This window comes from Bufo gargarizans, chromosome 10 (genome assembly GCF_014858855.1).
Source record: "Bufo gargarizans isolate SCDJY-AF-19 chromosome 10, ASM1485885v1, whole genome shotgun sequence".
Taxonomy (NCBI): domain Eukaryota; kingdom Metazoa; phylum Chordata; class Amphibia; order Anura; family Bufonidae; genus Bufo; species Bufo gargarizans.
The window spans coordinates 124,789,987-124,813,325 of NC_058089.1; the positions used below are offsets into that span (position 1 = coordinate 124,789,987).

At 46.9% G+C, this 23,339-nt stretch overlaps 1 protein-coding gene across 3 annotated transcripts in view; it reads left to right on the top strand.

The window, feature by feature from the left end:
• PC (pyruvate carboxylase) overlaps positions 1–23,339 on the top strand; it is a 405,325-nt gene that overhangs the window by 76,032 nt on the left and 305,954 nt on the right. For all 3 annotated transcript variants that reach the window (XM_044270882.1, XM_044270881.1, XM_044270880.1), the window contains exon 2: positions 16,229–16,358. In XM_044270882.1, the coding sequence (XP_044126817.1) occupies positions 16,229–16,358 (130 nt within the window). The remainder of the gene's footprint in view (positions 1–16,228; positions 16,359–23,339) is intronic.

Here is a 23,339-nt window from a genome sequence, read left to right on the forward strand (position 1 = left end):
CCCTGTCCTGATGAAGCGGCAGGTTGAGTGTACACCCTCCCAGTCCAATCATTCTCTATAGGAATGTCAGAAATAGCTGAGCGCAGTACTTGGTCGTCCCAGTGGCGGATCCAGAGCCTGGTCTCGGGAGGGGCACTTCCAGATTATTTTCTGTCCGTCGCCACAAAACAATGGTGCTTATACACTCACCTAAAGAATTATTAGGAACACCATACTAATACAGTGTTGGACCCCCTTTTGCCTTCAGAACTGCTCAGGTAGGCAAAAGGGGGCCAATTGGCACTAAGGGGCCTAAAGTGTGCCCAGAAAACATCCCCCACACCATTACACCACCACCACCAGCCTGCACAGTGGTAACAAGGCATGATGGATACATGTTCTCATTCTGTTTACGCCAAATTCGGACTCTACCATTTGAATGTCTCAACAGAAATCGAGACTCATCAGACCAGGCAACATTTTTCCAGTCTTCAACAGTCCAATTTTGGTGAGCTCGTGCAAATTGTAGCCTCTTTTTCCTATTTGTAGTGGAGATGAGTGGTACCCGGTAGGGTCTTCTGCTGTTGTAGCCCATCCGCCTCAAGGTTGTGCATGTTGTGGCTTCACAAATGCTTTGCTGCAAACCTCGGTTGTAACGAGTGGTTATTTCAGTCAACGTTGCTCTTCTATAAGCTTGAATCAGTCGGCCCATTCTCCTCTGACCTCTAGCATCAACAAGGCATTTTCGCCCACAGGACTGCCGCATACTGGATGTTTTTCCCTTTTCACACCATTCTTTGTAAACCCTAGAAATGGTTGTGCGTGAAAATCCCAGTAACTGAGCAGATTGTGAAATACTCAGACCGGTCCGTCTGGCACCAACAACCATGCCACGCTCAAAATTGCTTCAATCACCTTTCTTTCCCATTCTGACATTCAGTTTGGTGTTCAGGAGATTGTCTTGACCAGGACCACAACCCTACATGCATTGAAGCAACTGCCATGTGATTGGTTGACTAGATAATCGCATTAATGAGAAATAGAACAGGTGTTCCTAATAATTCTTTAGGTGAGTGTAGAACAGACTACACAGTGTAGAGGTATACTGTACATTGTGTGGCACAGTGTAGCGGTATACTGTATATTGTGTGGCACAGTGTAGCGGTATACTGTATATTGTGTGGCACAGTGTATGCTATATGTGTATAACAAACATACTCCACATGAAAACTTACAATTACTTGACTTGGCCCTTAGGGATCTCGGACGCCACTTCAACACTTTGGCCGGGGGCTCGGCGGATCTGATGATGTGTTTTATCCTAATGAGAAAGATTTCATAATAAGGATTTGGAGAAGGGGCAGAGGAATAGCAGAGCAGGGAGAGACTGGTGCTGCTACTAGGGGGTCATACCATGGGGGAGTAATAAAGCCCACCATAATGCCCATCCAGTAGAAACAATTCTCCTAATAATGTGCAAAAAAATACCCCCTTGTGATGCCCCAGGGGAGCTAATGTCCCCATAGTGCCCCCATAATGTGCCAATATAAAATACCCCTATATAGTGCCCCCAGTGCTCCACACCCTCCTTCCTCCTAGTGCCCCCATAATGTACCAGTATAAAATGCTCCAGTAGATGCCCTCAGTGTCCCCCATAATTTGCAAGTATAAAATACCCCTTCTTAGTGCCCCCCGTAGATGACCCCATAGTACTCCTCTCCCCCCCTTCCCCATAGTACCCACCATAATGTGTCCCAGTATAAAATTGTACTGTAAGAGCCCCCCATATAAAATACCCCTTCTTTGTGGCTCAGTAGTTGCCCCTATAGTGCCCCCCAATGATGTTCCAGTAACAAGAGCAACCCCCCCAATCATGTGCCAGTAATAACAGCCTCCCCATGTGCCAATAATAACAGCGCCCCCCCATGGGCCAGCAATAACAGCCCCCCCCCCATATGCCAGGAAAAGTATTGTATATATAAAAAAAAAAAACATGCTTACCTCCATGTCAGCGATGCAGGCCTCTTCCGGCCTATGTCCCGCACTGTACGGCTCTGGCAGCGCGATGATGTAATCGCGCCGCCTGCGCCGGCCTCTGATAGGCTGCAGGCACTAGGCCGGCAGCCTATCAGAGGAAGGGGAAGGGACACGCCTCTCCCTCCCCTGCCTCAGTACAGTCATCTGTATCGCTGTCCTGAGGACGGCGATACAGATGACTATGGAGATGCCCCCCCCCCCCCTGCATCTGCCATTGGGTCATCCTCGACACTCTCCTAGAGAGAAAGAGGGGAAATCTGTGGCAAATCTTCTTGTAAATCCCTGTGGATTCTGGCATATTTTCTGTACCAAAATAAGTGCAGGATGCTGCAAACTGTAGCCGCTTATCTCAGCTTATGGCAGGGCCAGCTTGGTTGTCTTCTCATGTCTTACCCTGTACAGGCTGAGATGTTAGGTGGGCAGAACTTCTTCACCCACATTGTCAATGTGTTCCCTCTATGTTATAATCCTTGGGGATTGCATTCACTGTTCTGCCTAGAACAGGGATGGCCAACCTGAGGCTCTCCAGTTGTTGCAAAACTCCCAGCATGCCCTCTGCCTACAGGTACCAGTCTACAGCAGGGCATACAACAGCTGGAGGGCCGCAGGGTGGCCATGCTTGGCCTAGAAGAATGAAGACCTGTAACTCACAGTTCACTCATGAAAAACCTCACTGCCATTATGGAATATCATATCATTGTCAGTATTTACACTGTGGGCACTATAGGGGGACATAAATATATATATATATATATGTCCCCTATAGTTCCCCATTGTAAATACTGTCCCCTATAATGCCCCACATTGTAAATAACATCTCTTATTTTGCTGCTGGCGACACAAACAAACCTCCTCCACTTCCACACAAAGTTCTCATATATTTCATTTTGGGTGGTCCGGACGTGGACCCATTCATTTCAGTGGGACAGCAAAAAATGCAGACAGTGTACTATCCTCAGCGCAAATCCGTCCTATTCTCCACTTTGTGGACAAAAATAGGCATTTCTACTACTGGGCCCTTGAAAAATGCGGCATGCATGCTGCTGGTGTCCGTATCTTGCGGGCGGCACAGCACATACGGCTGTATGCATGAGGCTTGAAGGTCAGAGCGGTTCCCATTCTTCCTTTGGGACATTTACCATGACCTGTCTTTGCTTCTAAGTGACATATAATAGGTCTCCAGATGGATATTGATTACACTGAGCGATCACTACAGCAGGGCACGTATTTTATGGTAATGTCCATTATCCATCATTTAAGCTTCTTTTACTATTAATTTCCTCTAAGTGGACACCGAGGGGGAGGTTTATCCTGAGGGCACTATTTTTACAGTAGTCTGTGTTGAGCTAATTTGCATCAAATGTCACCTTATGTTCGAAAAATGTGGTGCAGCTTTAGGGCCATTGCACACGAAGACCGTATGCCCTCCGAAACAATCGCCCCACAGGTGGCCCAACGTGCACAGCACCATTGTAATCTATGAAGTTGTGTGCCCCCCTGCGCACAATCAATGCCGCTCCGGGACATATGGCCCGCTCACAGAACACATGTTTCGGAGGGCATATGGTCGTGTGCAAGGGCCCTTAAAGGGGTTTTCCAGGCTCCTGCAGTGGCTGATCATTGAGATCAGCCATGCCCTGAAGCCTCAGACGCTGGAGGTAGCACTTTGAATGGAACAGGAGGCACAGCGCCATACAAAGTGTAGTGGCCGTGCTGGGCTACTGCAGCTGAGCTCCCATTCATGTGCAGTTTGTGCTCTTCGTGGACAGCACATGCCTTAGTGTGCTTGTTCACACATCCAGGTTTTTCCACTAACAGCGGGCCAATGTGAAAACAACAGGCATGCACTTCTTTGGGATGTGTTGTGGACTAAACACGCTCATTGGCATCTACAGGTCCGTGAAGACCACTGACAGGACACAGATGGCATCCATGTTCTGTCAGTGGTTTTCACAGACCCTTGGTAGGAATCAGCCTAGCAGATGACACTTAGAGGGGACAGACCCAGTCTGTCATGGATGAAATGCAGGCGTTGTCACAGACACGGTCATGTGATATCAGCCCTCATTGTCACATCCCCCAGAGTTCTTTGCCAGACCATCAGAATAAAATACTCCTCTTACCTCTCCTGCGCCCCGGCTCCTCTCCATTTCCGGCAGCGCTCCCTTGTCTTCTCTGGCTGGAGCTGTCGCCGTGCAGCGTTAGGTCCTAGTGCGTGCACTACATCCTGATGCTGTGCGGGTCAGGACAGTACAGCGCCGGCCCCAGGGAGGGTGAGTACCGAAGTGCTCTCAGCGCTTCACTCCCAACACCTAATGCATACTAGTGAACACTCCCATTATGGACGCACTCACTAGTATTTGCTTTATAAGACGCACAGATATTTTCATCCCACTTTTTGGGGGAGGGAGGTGCGTCTTATAAAGCGAAAACTACAGTGTAAAAAAATAAAATAAAAAGTGTGCTTCCTCCAGTTGATGTCCCTTTAGTCCCTGCACCCATGTTCTTTTAATCATGTTTGTAAGTTATATGTAATCATGCAATAAAAAGACATTCATTTATAAGCGGCCTGGTAGTTGTTTGTAGGTTTTTTGTTATGGTGTGTACCATAGGCTTATATTATGGTTGGGGCATATATAGGGTTTTTAGCTGTTTGATAAGGCAGCGGCGTTGGCAGTAGCACTACGGCCCTCTCGCCGTTTCCTGCACGGCAGTGACATCACGACTACTATCAGCCCCACTTAAGTGAATGAGGATGAACTGCGCCCAGGGCATTGATAGTAGCCGTGACATCACTGGCCTGTGGGGAAACAGCGAGAAGGCCATGGCACTACCGCCCACACTGTTGCCTTCTGAAACCGTTGATTGGCAGGTGTCAGACCCCTGCCGATCAGATGCTGATGATCGAAAGAAACAGTAATATAAAAACTAAAGAACGTTATATATATATATATATATATATATATATATATATATATTATAGGGCTGCACGATAAATTCAAAAAATAATCGAATCGCGATAATCGGCAAATGCGATATGGCGATTTGGCCGACCCGAAAATGCCACGATTATATATGAAGGGGCCCCGTGCACATAACTGTCTTTGCGTGTAAAGTATGTTACTCCTGTGTGAAACAAGCTCTCTCCTATTGATAATAGGTCCGGCCTCTGTACTCACTATTACGATGAATGCACTGCAGCGAACGGCAGCGAGGTGGCCGGTGCGTGACTGACGTCACTTAGTAAGGCTCCTGCTTCCTGAAGTGGGAGAAGCGTTACTAAGTGACGTCAGTCACGCGCCGGCCGGCCAACTCGCTGCAGTGCATTCATAGTGACAGTGAGTACAGAGGCCGGACCTGTTATCAATAGGAGAGAGCTTGTTTCACACAGGAGTAACATACTTTACACGCAAAGCCAGTTATGTGCACAGTTTAGGACACATGAGGGGACACATAGGGCCATGAGGGGGACCAGGATAAGATGCTATATGTCTTATACTGGCCCCTTTCATGGCCCTATGTGTCATAGCACACATCCCCTATAACAGCGTACTCCACAGATCCACCCCATAACAGCGTCCTCCACAGATCCACCCCATAAGTGTCCTCCATAGATCCCCCATAACACTGTCCTCCACAGATCCACCCCATAACAGCGTCCTCCACAGATCCACCCCATAACAGCGTCCTCCACAGATCCCCCATAAGTGTCCTCCACAGATCCACCCCATAACAGCGTCCTCCACAGATCCCCCATAACAGCGTCCTCCACACATCCCCCATAACAGCGTCCTCCACAGAAACCCCCATAACAGCGCCCTCCACAGAAACCCCCATATAACAGCGTCCTCCACAGATCCCCCATATAACAGCGTCCTCCACAGATCCCCCATATAACAGCGTCCTTCACAGATCCCCCATATAACAGCGTCCTTCACAGATCCCCCATATAACAGCGTCCTCCACAGATCCCCCATATAACAGCGTCCTCCACAGATCCCCCATATAACAGCGCCCTCCACAGATCCCCCATATAACAGCGCCCTCCACAGATCCCCCACAACACAGCGCCCTCCACAGATCCCCCACAACACAGCGCCCTCCACAGATCCCCCACAACACAGCGCCCTCCACAGATCCCCCACAACACAGCGCCCTCCACAGATCCCCCACAACACAGCGCCCTCCACAGATCCCCCACAACACAGCGCCCTCCACAGATCCCCCACAACACAGCGCCCTCCACAGATCCCCCACAACACAGCGCCCTCCACAGATCCCCCACAACACAGCGCCCTCCACAGATCCCCCACAACACAGCGCCCTCCACAGATCCCCCACAACACAGCGTCCTCCACAGATCCCCCACAACACAGCGTCCTCCACAGATCCCCCACAACACAGCGTCCTCCACAGATCCCCCACAACACAGCGTCCTCCACAGATCCCCCACAACACAGCGCCATCCACAGATTCCCCCATAACAGTGCATCATCCACAGATCCCCCACAACTGTCATACCCAGCCGCGTCAGCGGCTCATATGGGAAAATCCAAGCAAATAGACCTCTAGCACAATTCCCTTAAAATATCGCATCGCATATCGTTATCGCAATTTTTAGGGCCCTAATCGCAATCGCACAAAATTCCCATATCGTGCAGCCCTAATGTATATCTAATTTTATAAATAAAATAAAAAAAACACCAAACAAAACCATCGCATTACCGCACCATTCACATGAAACTATACATATTATATAACAAAATGACCAACACAAAATAGAGAATTATAATAATTTATTTTGGTGTCAGTTTGCATATTTGAAAAATAAGGAACAATTGTTGCAAAAGTGCTCATTAATATTTGCCATATAAGATGCACTGACATTTTTCCCCGCACTTTGGGAGAGAAAAAAAAAAAGTACGTCTTAGAAACATAGAAACATAGAATGTGTCGGCAGATAAGAACCATTTGGCCCATCTAGTCTGCCCAATATATCTGAATCCTATGAATAGTCCCTGGCCCTATCTTATATGAAGGATGGCCTTATGCCTATCCCATGCATGCTTAAACTCCTTCACTGTATTTGTAGCTACCACTTCTGCAGGAAGGCTATTCCATGCATCCACTACTCTCTCAGTAAAGTAATACTTCCTTATATTACTTTTAAACCTTTGCCCCTCTAATTTAAAACTGTGTCCTCTTGTAGTAGTTTTTCTTCTTTTAAATATGCTCTCCTCCTTTACCGAGTTGATTCCCTTTATGTATTTAAAAGTTTCTATCATATCCCCTCGGTCTCTTCTTTCTTCCAAGCTATACATGTTAAGGTCTTTTAACCTCTCCTGGTAAGTTTTATACTGCAATCCATGGACCAGTTTAGTAGCTCTTCTCTGAACTCTCTCTAGAGTATCTATATCCTTCTGGAGATATGGCCTCCAGTACTGCGCACAATACTCCAAGTGAGGTCTCACCAGTGATCTGTACAGCGGCATAAGCACTTCACTCTTTCTACTGCTTATACCTCTCCCTATACATCCAAGCATTCTGCTGGCATTTCGTGCTGCTTTATTACATTGTCTTCCCACCTTTAAGTCTTCTGAAATAATTACTTCTAAATCCCTTTCCTCAGATACTGAGGTCAGGACTGTGTCAAATATTCTATATTCTGCCCTTGGGTTTTTACGCCCCAGGTGCATTATCTTGCACTTATCCACATTAAATTTCAGTTGCCAGAGTTCTGACCATTCTTCTAGTTTTCCTAAATCCTTTTCCATTTGGCGTTTCCCTCCAGGAACATCAACCCTGTTACATATCTTTGTGTCATCAGCAAAAAGACAAACCTTACCATCGAGGCCTTTTGCAATATCACTTATGAAGATATTAAACAAAATTGGTCCCAGTACAGATCCCTGTGGAATCCCACTGGTAACATGACCTTGTTTTGAATGTTCTCCATTGACTACAACCCTCTGTTGTCTGTCACTCAGCCACTGCCTAATCCACTCAACAATATGGGAGTCCATGCTCAATGCCTGCAGTTTATTAGGCATTGAGAAGGAGACGCCCATAGAGAAACCCCGGTGCCTCCTCCTCCCTGTACAGAGGCTATTCATTAGCATACCAGCCAGGAAAACTGCAGAGGGGCACAGCGGGGGAACGGCGCGGGGCCCAGAAAAAAAAAATTGTAAGCTCTCTTAGATCCCTGCTCTATGCCCTACGTATCCTGCTATTTATTTCATAATGTCTGGACCCATGAAAGGTCCTCTTTAAGCCTCTATAAAGCTACATGATATCTGGACAATTACTGGGAATAAGTGTCCATAGGAGCGCTCGCGCCCGATATCTGGCTGGTATAAACGTGCTGCCGATCAGCCGATAAACGAGGAATCACTCATTTGTCGGCTGATTTGCAAATTTTATCAGGATGAAAGATGTACGATAATCATCAGCACATCTCCTGTGTAATCAGGACTGTGCTGATAATGAGGGGCCTGGGGAATGATTGTGGTAGTGATCGCCCCCCCCCCCCCCAATTCACTTTGCATCAGCTTTTTATTTTTCCGGCCTCTAGAAATAGAGCAATGTAACCCCCAGTTCTAAAAATGTTGGGTACCCCTGGTATATAGAGTCTACGCACACTAATACTAAGCTACGCAGTCTACGCATACTAATACTAAGCTACTGTCATGGACGGTGTACAGGAAATAAGGCAAAGCAACATGTATAAACGACTCGCTGGATTCAAAAACTAAGGAACCCAGGGAGACCCCTGCAGAAGACCTGGCACTTTCCCTGGCTGCTCAGCCTATGCAAAGATCCGAATGGTGGAGGTCTGCATATCCACGAACCTTGACTATAAAGCCCTGAGCACCCTACAATAGTGAGGGGACACGACCACCGGCTCCCTACACAAGATACGGAGGGAGTCAGGGTCACCTGGGATCCAGCAAACAGATATTAACAGATAAAGGTACACTTAGCTTTGACGCAAACAGGAGGACAGATCGGCGTGCACACACACTCCAGGAAGTAATATAAGCCGCTCAGAAAAGCCTTCTGGAGAAGAGAAGCACCTAACACATGACAGCTGAGAGAGGCTGACGAGAGGAGGAGCTGAATACCACAACACAGAAATTCAAGGAGGAGGTTCTGAAAGGCCTCTGTCAGAGCTTCTCAGCTGTCTGGTTGTGACAGTACCCCTCCCTCTACGAGTGGACTCCGGACACTCAGAACCCACCTTCTCAGGATGGGACCTATGGAAAGCCCTGATGAGACGAGAGGCCTTAATGTCCGTCACTGGGACCCACATCCTCTCCTCAGGACCATACCCCTCCCACTGAACAAGGTACTGAAGAGAACCGCGGACAAGACGAGAATCCACAATCCTAGATACCTGAAATTCAAGATTCCCATCAACCATAATCGGAGGAGGCGGCAAAGGCGAGGGTACAATGGGTTGAACATAAGGTTTCAATAAGGACTTATGAAAAACATTATGGATCTTCCAAGTCTGAGGAAGATCAAGACGGTATGCAACAGGATTGATGACAGACAGGATTTTGTAAGGCCCAATAAACCTAGGACCCAACTTCCAGGAGGGAACCTTCAATTTGATATTCTTGGTAGACAACCACACCAGATCACCAACATTCAGGTCCGGACCAAGCACACGTCTCTTATCAGCCACACGCTTATATCTCTCACTCATGCTCTTTAGATTATCTTGAATCTTTTGCCAAATAGATGACAAAGACGAGGAGAATCTGTCCTCATCAGGTAAACCAGAAGACCCCTCTCCCGAGAAAGTCCCAAACTGTGGATGAAACCCATATGCACCAAAAAAATGGTGACTTATCAGAGGACTCCTGACGACGGTTATTTAAAGCAAACTCAGCAAGGGACAAAAAAGAACACCAATCCTCTTGATTCTCCGCCACAAAACAACGCAGATATGTCTCCAGATTCTGATTGACGCGCTCTGTCTGGCCATTCGACTGCGGGTGGAAAGCAGAAGAGAATGACAACCGAACCCCCAAGCGAGAACAGAAAGCCTTCCAGAATCTGGAAACAAACTGCGTGCCCCTATCAGAGACTATGTCTGAAGGAATACCGTGCAATTTGACAATGTGATCAACAAATGCCTGCGCCAGCGTCTTAGCATTGGGCAAACCAGGAAAAGGGATGAAATGCACCATTTTGCTAAAACGGTCCACCACCACCAGAATCACAGTCTTCCCCGAGGAACGAGGCAGGTCCGTGATAAAGTCCATGGACAGATGTGTCCAAGGACGGGAAGGAATGGGTAAGGGAAGGAGAGGACCTGATGGCCGTGAATGAGGGACTTTGGCACGAGCGCAAGTCTCGCAGGCTGCCACAAAACCCTCAACCGACTTACGAAGCGCAGGCCACCAGAATCTCCGAGCGATGAGATCCAGTGTGGCTCTTACCCCCGGGTGCCCAGCAAGGACCGTATCGTGGTGTTCTTTAAAAATCTTGTGTCTTAAAGCGAGAGGCACAAACAACCTCCCAGGAGGACAAAGATCAGGAGCCTCTGACTGGGCTGCCTGCACCTCTGCCTCCAATTCAGGAAAAAGAGCAGAGACCACCACACCTTCAGCCAAAATGGGACCCGGGTCTTCAAAATTCCCGCCTCCCGGAAAACAACGTGACAGGGCATCTGCCTTCACATTCTTAACTCCAGGGCGGAACCTGACAACAAAATTAAACCTAGAAAAGAACAACGACCATCTGGCCTGTCTCGGGTTCAGACGCTTGGCTGACTCCAAGTAGGCCAGATTTTTATGGTCAGTAAATACGGTAATAGGGTGTCTGGCTCCCTCTAGCCAATGGCGCCATTCCTCAAAAGCCAACTTGATGGCCAACAATTCCCTATCTCCCACATCGTAATTTCTCTCTGCGGAGGAGAGTTTTCTTGAGAAAAAGGCACACGGTCGCCAATTGGCAGGAGAGGAACCCTGAGACAAGACCGCCCCCACACCCACCTCAGAAGCATCAACCTCAACTATGAAGGGTAACGAAACATCGGGTTTCACCAAGATGGGAGCGGAAGCAAAACTCTCCTTGATATCAGAAAAAGCCTTACGCGCCTCTACTGACCAAGAAGAAAAATCTACCCCCTTTCTGGTCATATCAGTGAGTGGTTTAACAATAGAAGAATAATTCAAAATGAACTTCCTGTAATAATTGGCAAAGCCCAAAAAACGCATCAGCGCCTTTTGATTCTCAGGAAGCTCCCACTCAAGCACAGCGCGGACCTTCTCGGGGTCCATGCGAAAACCAGAAGCGGAGAGAAGAAACCCCAGAAATTGAATTTCTGGAACCGCAAACACACATTTTTCCAGTTTTGCATATAATTTATTCTCCCGCAGGATGAGCAAGACCTGACGTAAATGTTCCTTATGAGTTTTGAAATCGGGAGAAAAAATCAAAATGTCATCCAAATACACCAATACAAATTTTCCCATCAAATGATAAAAAATGCTGTTCACGAAATGCTGAAAAACGGCTGGGGCATTCATCAAACCAAAAGGCATAACCAAATTCTCAAAATGGCCCTCAGGGGTATTGAAGGCCGTCTTCCATTCGTCCCCTTCTCTGACCCTGACCAGGTTGTATGCCCCTCTTAAATCTAATTTGGAAAAGACTTTAGCCCCAACAACCTGGTTAAATAGGTCCGGGATCAGAGGAAGCGGATAAGGGTCACGAATAGTGATACTGTTCAGCTCCCTGAAATCCAGACAAGGTCTTAAAGAACCATCTTTTTTCTTAACAAAGAAAAAACCAGCGGCAACAGGTGACTTTGAGGGTCGTATGTGTCCCTTTCTCAGACTCTCAGAGATATAAGCACGCATAGCGATCCTCTCAGGTTGGGAAAGATTGTATAAACGAGATTTAGGCAGCTTGGCGTCTGGGATGAGATTAATAGGGCAATCGTACTCCCTGTGCGGGGGCAAATCCTGAACTCCACTCTCAGAGAAGACATCCGAAAATTCAGAGAGAAAAGGTGGTACAGTCTTAGTAGCAACCTCAGAAACAGATAAAGGTACACTTAGCTTTGACGCAAACAGGAGGACAGATCGGCGTGCACACACACTCCAGGAAGTAATATAAGCCGCTCAGAAAAGCCTTCTGGAGAAGAGAAGCACCTAACACATGACAGCTGAGAGAGGCTGACGAGAGGAGGAGCTGAATACCACAACACAGAAATTCAAGGAGGAGGTTCTGAAAGGCCTCTGTCAGAGCTTCTCAGCTGTCTGGTTGTGACAGCTACGCAGTCTACGCATACTAATACTAAGCTACGCAGTCTATGCATACTAATACTAAGCTACGCAGTCTACGCACACTAATACTAAGCTACGCAGTCTACGCACACTAATACTAAGCTACGCAGTCTACGCACACTAATACTAAGCTACGCAGTCTACGCACACTAATACTAAGCTACGCAGTCTACGCACACTAATACTAAGCTACGCAGTCTACGCACACTAATACTAAGCTACGCAGTCTACGCACACTAATACTAAGCTACGCAGTCTACGCACACTAATACTAAGCTACGCAGTCTACGCATACTAATACTAAGCTACGCAGTCTACGCATACTAATACTAAGCTACGCAGTCTACGCATACTAATACTAAGCTACGCAGTCTACGCATACTAATACTAAGCTACGCAGTCTACGCATACTAATACTAAGCTACGCAGTCTACGCATACTAATACTAAGCTACGCAGTCTACGCATACTAAGCTACGCAGTCTACGCACACTAATACTAAGCTACGCAGTCTACGCATACTAATACTAAGCTACGCAGTCTACGCACACTAATACTAAGCTACGCAGTCTACGCACACTAATACTAAGCTACGCAGTCTACGCACACTAATACTAAGCTACGCAGTCTACGCATACTAATACTAAGCTACGCAGTCTACGCACACTAATACTAAGCTACGCAGTCTACGCACACTAATACTAAGCTACGCAGTCTACGCATACTAATACTAAGCTACGCAGTCTACGCACACTAATACTAAGCTACGCAGTCTACGCATACTAATACTAAGCTACGCAGTCTACGCATACTAATACTAAGCTACGCAGTCTACGCATACTAATACTAAGCTACGCAGTCTACGCACACTAATACTAAGCTACGCAGTCTACGCACACTAATACTAAGCTACGCAGTCTACGCACACCAATACTAAGCTACGCAGTCTACGCACACTAATACTAAGCTACGCAGTCTACGCACACTAATACTAAGCTACGCAGTCTACGCACACTAATACTAAGCTACGCAGTCTACGCACACTAATACTAAGCTACGCAGTCTACGCACACTAATACTAAGCTACGCAGTCTACGCACACTAATACTAAGCTACGCAGTCTACGCACACTAATACTAAGCTACGCAGTCTACGCACACTAATACTAAGCTACGCAGTCTACGCACACTAATACTAAGCTACGCAGTCTACGCACACTAATACTAAGCTAAGCAGTCTACGCACACTAATACTAAGCTAAGCAGTCTACGCATACTAATACTAAGCCATACTAAAGATGGCATGCCTCATATCTTCTACTGCATTGTATACATAAGCTGGAATCTCTCATGTATACAATGCAGTACACATGCAGTTGCAAGAAAAAGTATGTGAACCATTTGGAATGATATGGATTTCTGCACAAATTGGTCATAAAATGTGATCTGATCTTCATCTAAGTCACAACAATAGACAATCACAGTCTGCTTAAACTAATAACACACAAAGAATTTAATGTTACCATGGTTTTATTGAACACACCATGTAAACATTCACAGTGCAGGTGGAAAAAGTATATGAACCCCTAGACTAATGACATCTCCAAGAGCTAATTGGAGTGAGGTGTCAGCTAACTGGAGTCCAATCAATGAGATGAGAATGGAGGTGTTGGTTACAGCTGCCCTGCCCTATAAAAAACACACACCAGTTCTGGGTTTGCTTTTCACAAGAAGCATTGCCTGATGTGAATGATGCCTCGCACAAAAGAGCTCTCAGAAGACCTACGATTAAGAATTGTTGACTTGCATAAAGCTGGAAAGGGTTATAAAAGTATCTCCAACAGCCTTGCTGTTCATCAGTCCACGGTAAGACAAATTGTCTATAAATGGAGAAAGTTCAGCACTGCTGCTACTCTCTCTAGGAGTGGCCATCCTGTAAAGATGACTGCAAGAGCACAGTGCAGACAAAGAGGTGAAGAAGAATCCTAGAGTGTCAGCTAAAGACTTACAAAAGTCTCTGGCAAAGGCTAACATCCCTGTTAGCGAATCTACGATACGTAAAACACTAAACAAGAATGGATTTCATGGGAGGATACCACAGAGGAAGCCACTGCTGTCCAAACAAAACATTGCTGCACGTTTACAGTTTGCACAAGAGCACCTGGATGTTCCACAGCTGTACTGGCAAAATATTCTGTGGACAGATGAAACCAAAGTTGAATTGTTTGGAAGAAACACACAACACTATGTGTGGAGAAAAAGAGGCACAGCACACCAACATCAAAACCTCATGCCAACTGTGAAGTATGGTGGTGGAGGCATTATGGTTTGGGGCTGCTTTGCTGCGTCAGGGCCTGGACGGATTGCTATCATCGAAGGAAAAATGAATTTCCAAGTTTATCAAGACATTTTGCAGGAGAACTTAAGGCCATCTGTCCACCAGCTGAAGCTCAACAGAAGATGGGTGTTGCAACAGGACAACGACCCGAAGCATAGAAGTAAATCAACAACAGAATGGCTTAAACAGAAGAAAATACGCCTTCTGGAGTGGCCCAGTCAGAGTCCTGACCTCAACCCGATTGAGATGCTGTGGCATGACCTCAAGAAAGCGATTCACACCAGACATCCCAAGAATATTGCTGAACTGAAACAGTTCTGTAAAGAGGAATGGTCAAGAATTACTCCTGACCGTTGTGCACGTCTGATCTGCAACTACAGGAAACGTTTGGTTAAAGTTATTGCTGCCAAAGGAGGTTCAACCAGTTATTAAATCCAAGGGTTCACATACTTTTTCCACCTGCACTGTGAATGTTTACATGGTGTGTTCAATAAAAAACATGGTAACATATAATTCTTTGTGTGTTATTAGTTTAAGCAGACTGTGATTGTCTATTGTTGTGACTTAGATGAAGATCAGATCACATTTTATGACCAATTTGTGCAGAAATCCATATCATTCCAAAGGGGTCACATACTTTTTCTTGCAACTGTATACAAGCTGGCATCTCATGTATACAATGCAGTGCACATATACAAGCTGGCATCTCATGTATACAATGCAGTGCACATATACAAGCTGGCATCTCATGTATACAATGCAGTGCACATATACAAGCTGGCATCTCATGTATACAATGCAGTGCACATATACAAGCTGGCATCTCATGTATACAATGCAGTGCACATATACAAGCTGGCATCTCATGTATACAATGCAGTGCACATATACAAGCTGGCATCTCATGTATACAATGCAGTGCACATATACAAGCTGGCATCTCATGTATACAATGCAGTTCACATATACAAGCTGGCATCTCATGTATACAATGCAGTTCACATATACAAGCTGGCATGCCTCAGCTGAATGTGAACCAGGAGTGAATGTGCTAGGAGGGGACGTAAGAAGCAGCCAGAGCTCCATGGCCACGACACCTCTATGCCCATCCCCCAGCGGAGGACAGGATTTTGCAGTATTAACCCCTCCCGCCCCGCTTTCCTCTCCCCATCAGTTGGGCATGGCATACATTGCTCCCACCGCCAGCTCCTCCCGCAGCCGTATCTGCTCGATCTTCATGCACACCCAGCCTTTAAATATTCTAGGGATGAGCGCGGAGGACACGCCCCTGCCTATAGGCAAGTGACAAGCCGGTCTTCTAGAATATGGCGGCCCCTGTCCTGTGGACGCAGACACTCCCTCTGCAGACTGTCGTCCGTGAGTCTTCCCCTGTCACCAGTGTCATCCATGTGAGGAGCAGCGGGGGGAGCACGGGGAGCCGCACTATCGCAGCTGATTGACGCCCGTCCCGTCCCTTCATCGCAGCGTTCTCGTGCGCGCGGCTTCTGCCGGACAAGTGAGCGGTCCCAGTGGAGTCGCCTGCCGCTGATCTCTTGTGTCTTGTCTCCTCTCCAGATGCTGCGGTGTGTGAAGGGAGGCTTACGCTTCCTCTCTGTTCAACGTGTCTCAGTGCTGAACACAGCCTTCCAGAGCAGCCAGCATGTGGAGTACAAGCCCATCAAGAAAGTTCTGGTGGCCAACCGAGGTAACTAGTGCACTGCGATCGTTGCTTCCTCCCACAGACACTGCTGGGTATGTCCTGGATGCACCACTTCTGTAAAGTTACCTGCAGACCCCCCCCCCCCCCCCCACCACCACCAGCAGGACAGTGCTGCAGATATAGAACCTGAAGTATTCATCCTGTACCCCTAATAATGGCTCCCAGGCTGACAGACCCTCCGCCAATGTGCCCGCTGAGGCTTTGTGGCGGATGAGTGGGGCAGTTATGGCACCTGGGCATGTTGCACACTGAGGGTGTGTTCACAACACTGAGTTTGTGGAATGCACAGGGAACGCCCGCTGCACGTGCACCGAACTTATATATACAGCTTCACTGACCGTATACCAAAAGAGTGGGTCAGATCCATAGAGGCCTCCATATGACTCTGATGGAAGGAATAGTTAGCCTAGTACAGGGAAAGAGTTAATGTCAATATAACTGGTGTTCTATGGAAGTGAAGGGGTTATTGCCAGGATCCTTGGTGGTCTAGGGCAGTGAAAGGATTTGGTAGGCTCCCTGGTGATCTACAGCAGTGTAGAGGTAAATTCCAGGGTCCCTGAAGGTTTTAGGGCAGTGAAGGAGTTATGATCCTTGGTCATCTAGGCCAATGAAACAATGAAAGGGGTTAATTGCAGGCTCCCATGTGGTCTAGGAAAGTGAAGAGGTAAATGTCCGGGTCCTTGCGGCCTTATGGCAGCAAAGGAGCTCTATCGTCACGATCCTTGGTCATCAAGGATAATGAAGGGGTTAATAGCAGGATTCCTGTTCATCTAGGGTAGTAAAAGGTTTAATGTCCAAATCCCTGGTGGTCTAGGATAGTTAATGTCCTAATATCAGGGTCCCTAGTGGTCTAGGGCAGTGAAGGGGTTTGGCAGGCTCCTTGGTAGTCTATGTCAATAAAGAGGTTAATGTGAGAATCCCTGAATTTTTGGGGTAGTTAAAAGTTTTTGTAAGGATCCCTGGTTGTCTAGGGCACTAAAGGGGTTATGTCAGGACCTTTAGTGGTCTAGGTCAGTGAAGGGGTTAATGTCCTGATCCTTGTGGTTTTGGCAGTGAATATGTTAATGTCAGAATTCCTGGTGGGCTAGAGCAGTGAAGGGTTTATTACCAGAATTCTGGGTGGTCTAGGGAAGTGGAGGGGTTAATGTCAAGATCCCTGGTGGTCTAGGGCAATTCATGGGTTAAGCTTTTATGCCAGGGGTGGGAAAAGCTGGACAAACATATCTTTTCTGTGTAGCTTTTATTATCAGGATTAGCATTAATATGAAGTTTTATTCTGCCCAGTTCTAGCCCTGTAAGTGCCTTGGAGGAGGAGCTTCAGTGTGTGTGCTCCATGCAGGTCCATCTGCTCTGAGTGACAGCTGTCACATTCAACCAGGAGACCGTGACAGCGGTCAGAGGGCAGCAGAGAGCGCTTCACAGTGAAGTTCCACCTCCAGGAGAGGTGCTGATCCAGAATCTGGCAAAATAAAAGTACATATTCCCACTACTCCTGATGAGAAAAGGTAGGTGTGTGCTGCTTCTCCCAGCCGCTACCAGTGCATCTGTCTAGTTATAAAGTGATGCTACCCCTCCCGTGTCAGTCACCTCCAGAACCTCTCTCCAGGATTCTCTAGATTTCCCAGAAGGTCTTATTCACCCAGTATGTGGGTCATCTTAAGGGGTGTCTCCACAAAGGACATTTACCACCGGTCCACCTTTTATTAAAGGGAACCTGTCACCGGGATTTTGTGTATAGAGCTGAGGACATGGGTTGCTAGATGGCCGCTAGCACATCCGCAATACCCAGTCCCCATAGCTCTGTGTGCTTTTATTGTGTGAAAAAAAAAGATTTGATACATATGCAAATTAACCTGAGATGAGTCCTGTATGTGAGATGAGTCAGGGACAGGACTCATCTCAGGTTAATTTGCATATGTATCAAATCGTTTTTTTTTTTCCACAATAAAAGCACACAGAGCTATGGGGACTGGATATTGCGGATGTGCTAGCGGTCATCTAGCAACCCATGTCCTCAGCTCTATACACAAAATCCCGGTGACGGGTTCCCTTTAAGTGATGGCCTTCCCTCAGGTTATAGGGGTTCTGCAGTATTTTTAAACTGATGATCTATCCTCTGGATAGATCATCAGCATCTAATCGGCGGGGTCTGACACCTGGGACCCCTGCCGATCAGCTGTTTGAGAAAGCAGCGGTGCTGGCAGTAGTGCCGCTGCCTTCTCGCTGTTTCCCTCAGGCCCAGTGATGTTATGACTAGTCTCACTGGCCTGGGCGGGGCTAAGCTCTGTTCACTTGAATGGAGCTTAGCCCCGCCCAGGCCATTAATACTAGTCGTGATGTCACTGGGCCAGCGGTAGGCAGCGGCACTACTGCCAGCGCCGCTGCCTTCTCAAACATCTGATCGGCAGGGGTCCCGGGTGTCGGACCCCCGCCGATCAGATGCTGATGATCTATCTAGAGGATAGATTATCCGTTTAAAAAAATTGCAGAACACCTTTAAGCTGATGGTGGGGTGGGGGGCGGCTAACACCCGGTACCCCCTCCGATCAGCTGTATGCCAGAAGCTCCAACCTTGGAAGTAGACATCCACATGTACTTTGTGGACTGATATTGTCATTGTGGTGCTGCTTCTAAAGTGGTCCATTACAAAGAGGTAGTTGATCGCTTCGGGTGTGGAGTGTTGGATCCCGATGATCAGGGGACGGACCATCACTTAAAGGGGTATTCCCATCACCGACAATGGGGGCATATCGCTAGGATATGCCCCCATTGTCTGATAGGTGCGGGTCCCATCGCTGGGACCCACACCTATAATCGAGAACGAAGCAGGGAGAGCTGTGGCTGGAGAACCCCGGATTTCGCGGGGTCTGTCCACCACCAAGCGCTGCTCCCATAGAAGTGAATGGGAGTGCACCACGCACGTGCGGCCCCTGCTCTCATTCATTTCTATAGGACAGACGGAAATAGCCAAGCTAGCGCTCGGCTATTTTCGGTGGCCCCATAGTAATGAATGGAGGGCGGCCAGCATGCGCAGTGCGCCCTTTGTTCATTTCCCCGCTCCGTTCTCATTGTAGGTGCGGGTCCCAGAGGTGGGACCCGCACCTATTAGACAATGGGGGCTTACGCTAGCGATATGCCCCCATTGTTTGTAATGGAAGTACCCCTTTAATAAAAGGTGGACGACTCCTTTAGGAAAATTGTAGCAATAAAAAACGTGTAGAACCACGGCAGTGCTTTTGGAGCATGGGCCATCCGCAGCATTTTTGCTACTCTGTTGGCGGCAGATTGGCTGTGTTTTTTTTGATCCACAGCAGAAAATCCTGTTTTCCATTACGCCCCATGACAGCACCTGTGAGAGATCCTCCCTCTTCCGGACAGGAAACTTCCCAGATCTTTAAAAGGGTCCTCCCTACTCCACTGCTCAGATTGTGACAAGATTCCTAGGACCGCCAAAACACCTATACACAGTGAAACACCTCATACATAAATATCTTAAATATATGCCATTCAGTATATCTCCTCTTTAAGATAACTTCTATGAAACTAAATATATATGTAATTGTTTGTTTTTTAAATCTTTTTGGGAGAAAAATAATGTAGGTGCTGTCATGGGCTCATGGAAAACAGATTACCGGTAAGAGTAATCAATGTATTTCCATTACGCCCCATGACAGCACCTGTGAGAGATCCCCCGCCTTCCGGACAGGAAACGGGAACTTCCCAGATCTTTAAAAGGGTCCTCTGTACTCCACTGCTCAGTTTCTTCCTGTTTCCTGTACGTAGGACAGGGGGGATGGTTCTTTCCCAGGTCTATTAGGGGGCTGCAGGACCTTTAGGGTAATTACCTTAGGCCTAGTGGAGGTACCTGATGGCGTAAGTCTCCACTAGGAGACGCTGTAAAGCACAGTGATTCCCTCTTCATTGTGCCATGGGGGGATCCTTGGTGTCAACCTTGTACCCTTCGGTCTGCGGCCGGCGAAGTTCGGCAAAGAGGGGGGAGAAGTCGTCCTCTCCTCGTGGTTAACGGCAGGCCTGTTTCGGGCGCACGGGAAGTGACATGTGCGTTCCACCTAAACAGGAAGGGGAGGGGCCAAGAAACATGGCGGGCGGTGGGTGGCCTTTTTGAAGAGAGGACACCGACCAGCATGGAAGGAAGAAGCAGGCTTTGACCAGATGGCCAGATCTTCCTTCCATACCCCTTGAATGCATGCAAAATGCAGGAAGAAGGGGAGATGCAACAGCGCACTGAAAGACGGGAGCTGAACTCCGAATCCAGCATGGTACTCCTGGGGGTAAGAGGATTATCCCTGCTATCTCTTTTTTAGAAGATTTTTTTTTTTTTTTCTTTTGGTAGCTGATCATGGGCTATGTGTTAATACAGGTTAAGGAGGCCACAAGAAAAGCTACGCAGAAGACTAAACCCAGAGAATGTGGAATTTGCAAAAGAAAATTGAGCCCATCTTACCCCAAAGCTTGTTGTCAACCGGGTCTGGATAAATTGGTAGCAGAAGAATCCCCATCCTTACTCCAGAATATTCAGGATTTAGTCAAAATGGAGGTTCGTTCCTCTGTGGAACAATTTAAAAAGTCACTTCTAGGCTCGTCCCCAAATATAGGAAAACTCAGGTGATTGAATGTGACACTACTGAGTCTGATTCAGAGGAAGAAGGAGAAATTACAAGCTCAGAGTCTTCCTCTGAAAATCTTGCGGGGAGGCCGCTGTTCAAAGTGGAGGATACAGCTTTATTACTAAAAGCAGTGAGGTCCACAATGGAGGTAGAGAAAGAGTATAGATCCAGACAAGGAGAAATGTTTGAGAGTCTGAGTCCAAGAAAAGCTAGAGTATTCCCCATTCAGGATTGCATTAAAGGACTAGTTAAACGTGAATGGGACAAACGAGATGAAAAGTTCTTTATCCCTAGAGCTGTTAAAAGAAAATGCCCATTAAATGGTGAAGAAATTGCGGCCTGGCAGGATGTCCCTAGGGTAGACGCCCCGGTAGCAAAAGTGAATAAAAGATCAGCACTTCGTTTTAAAGCTCTAGGATCCCTTAAGGATCCAATGGATAAGAGAGCGGACACCTATCTAAGAAAAAAAATTGGAAGGCATCCACGTCGTCTTTTAAGCCTAATATCGCAACCACCTCAGTGGCCAGATTGCTTAAAGTCTGGTTATGAGAATTAGAATCGCATATAGTGAATAAGACCCCAAGAGAGCAATTACTGGAGGCGATACCTACCGTGCTAAAGGCAGTAGATTTTATTTCGGACGCCTCGGCGGATGCACTAAGGTTATCGGCTAGAGCAAGTACAATATCTAACTCTGCCAAGAGATCCCTCTGGTTGAAGCAGGGATGGAAGGGTGATGTGGCATCCTAATCTAAATTATGCGCCCTCCCTGCCAGGGAAATTTCTTGTTCGGGTCAGCATTGGATGACATACCAGGCAAAGCGTCGGATAGAAAAAAGGGATTTCCAGTACCAGCTTTTCCCAAACAAAGAAAGCCATTTTGGGGTGGAGAGAAAAAAAGGGGCTTTGGGGACCAAAAGAAAGGTAGTGATTGGAGAAGTAGCAAATCAAAGGGTTTGTTGTTCAAATCCAAACCTCAAACCCCAAATGTGTCTCAGAAATGACGCCAGGCCTCAGGTGGGCGGTCATCTTTCTTTATTTTCTGAAGTCTGGCAAAATATCACATCGAGTGCCTGGATAAGAAATATTATAAAGAAAGGTTACCGCCTAGATTTCAAAGAGCTTCCACGAAAAGAAAGAAAATCACTGCTTTAAATTAACACTCGCCAAAGCAAGCAGCATTGATGGAAGAAGTAAAAAATCTACTGACCAAGTCGGTACTAATACCGGTTCCCACGGGAGAAATAAGGGAAGGATTTTATTCGACTCTCTTCCTTGTCCCCAAAGCCAACGGGACTTAACGGACCATAATAAATCTAAAAGCGCTCAATCAGTATTTAGCATACCAAAAATTTTGACTGGAATAAATAACATCAACAGTTCTTCACCTATTCTCCAACTGCGTGATGGCCTCTATAGACATAAAAGACACCTACTACCATGTACCCATACATCATTTATCTCAAAAATTTCTCAGGGTGGCATTACGGATTGGAGAATCGATAGCTCATCTACAATTCAGAGCTCTCCCCTTTGGATTATCACAAGCGCCAAGAGTGTTCACGAAACTAATGGCAGAGGTGATGGCACAAGTAAGGAGATCGGGCATTATCATAATTCTATATCTAGATGACCTCCTTATGGTAGGGCAGTCCCCAGATGTCCTGGCTAGTCAAATTAATGTAACATGGTTATAAGGGAAAATAATAGCATTCTTAATAGAGCCCATAGATTATATTTCCTTAAGAATGTTGTCTTACAAGACTGCATTTAACATCTGAGTGGGGGAGCTTTCCGCCTTATCTGCCTCTCCACCTTATACCAAATTTGTAGAGCTGCGACCTGGAACTCTCCGACCACGTTTCACAAACATTACAGATTGAACTTATTCTCTGCTCAGGACCTGTCCGTTGGGAAAAAGGTGCTGCAAGCGGTAGTCCCACCCTAAAATGATCTAGTCTAATCTCTCACAGGTGCTGTCATGGGGGGTAATGGAAATATATTGATTACTCTTACCGGTAATCTGTTTTCCTTGAGCCCATGACAGCACCTACATTATTCCCCTCCCAAAAAATAAATAAATAAAGTATGTACATATATATTTAGTTTCATAGAAGTTATGGAGGAGATATACTGAATGGCATATATTTAAGATATTTATGTATGAGGTGTTACGTTCCACTGTGTATAGGTGTTTTGGTGGTCCTAGGAATCTTGTCAGAAACTGAGCAGTGGAGTACAGAGGACCCTTTTAAAGATCTGGGAAGTTCCTGTTTCCTGTCCGGAAGAGGGAGGATCTCTCACAGGTGCTGTCATGGGCTTATGGGAAACGGATTAC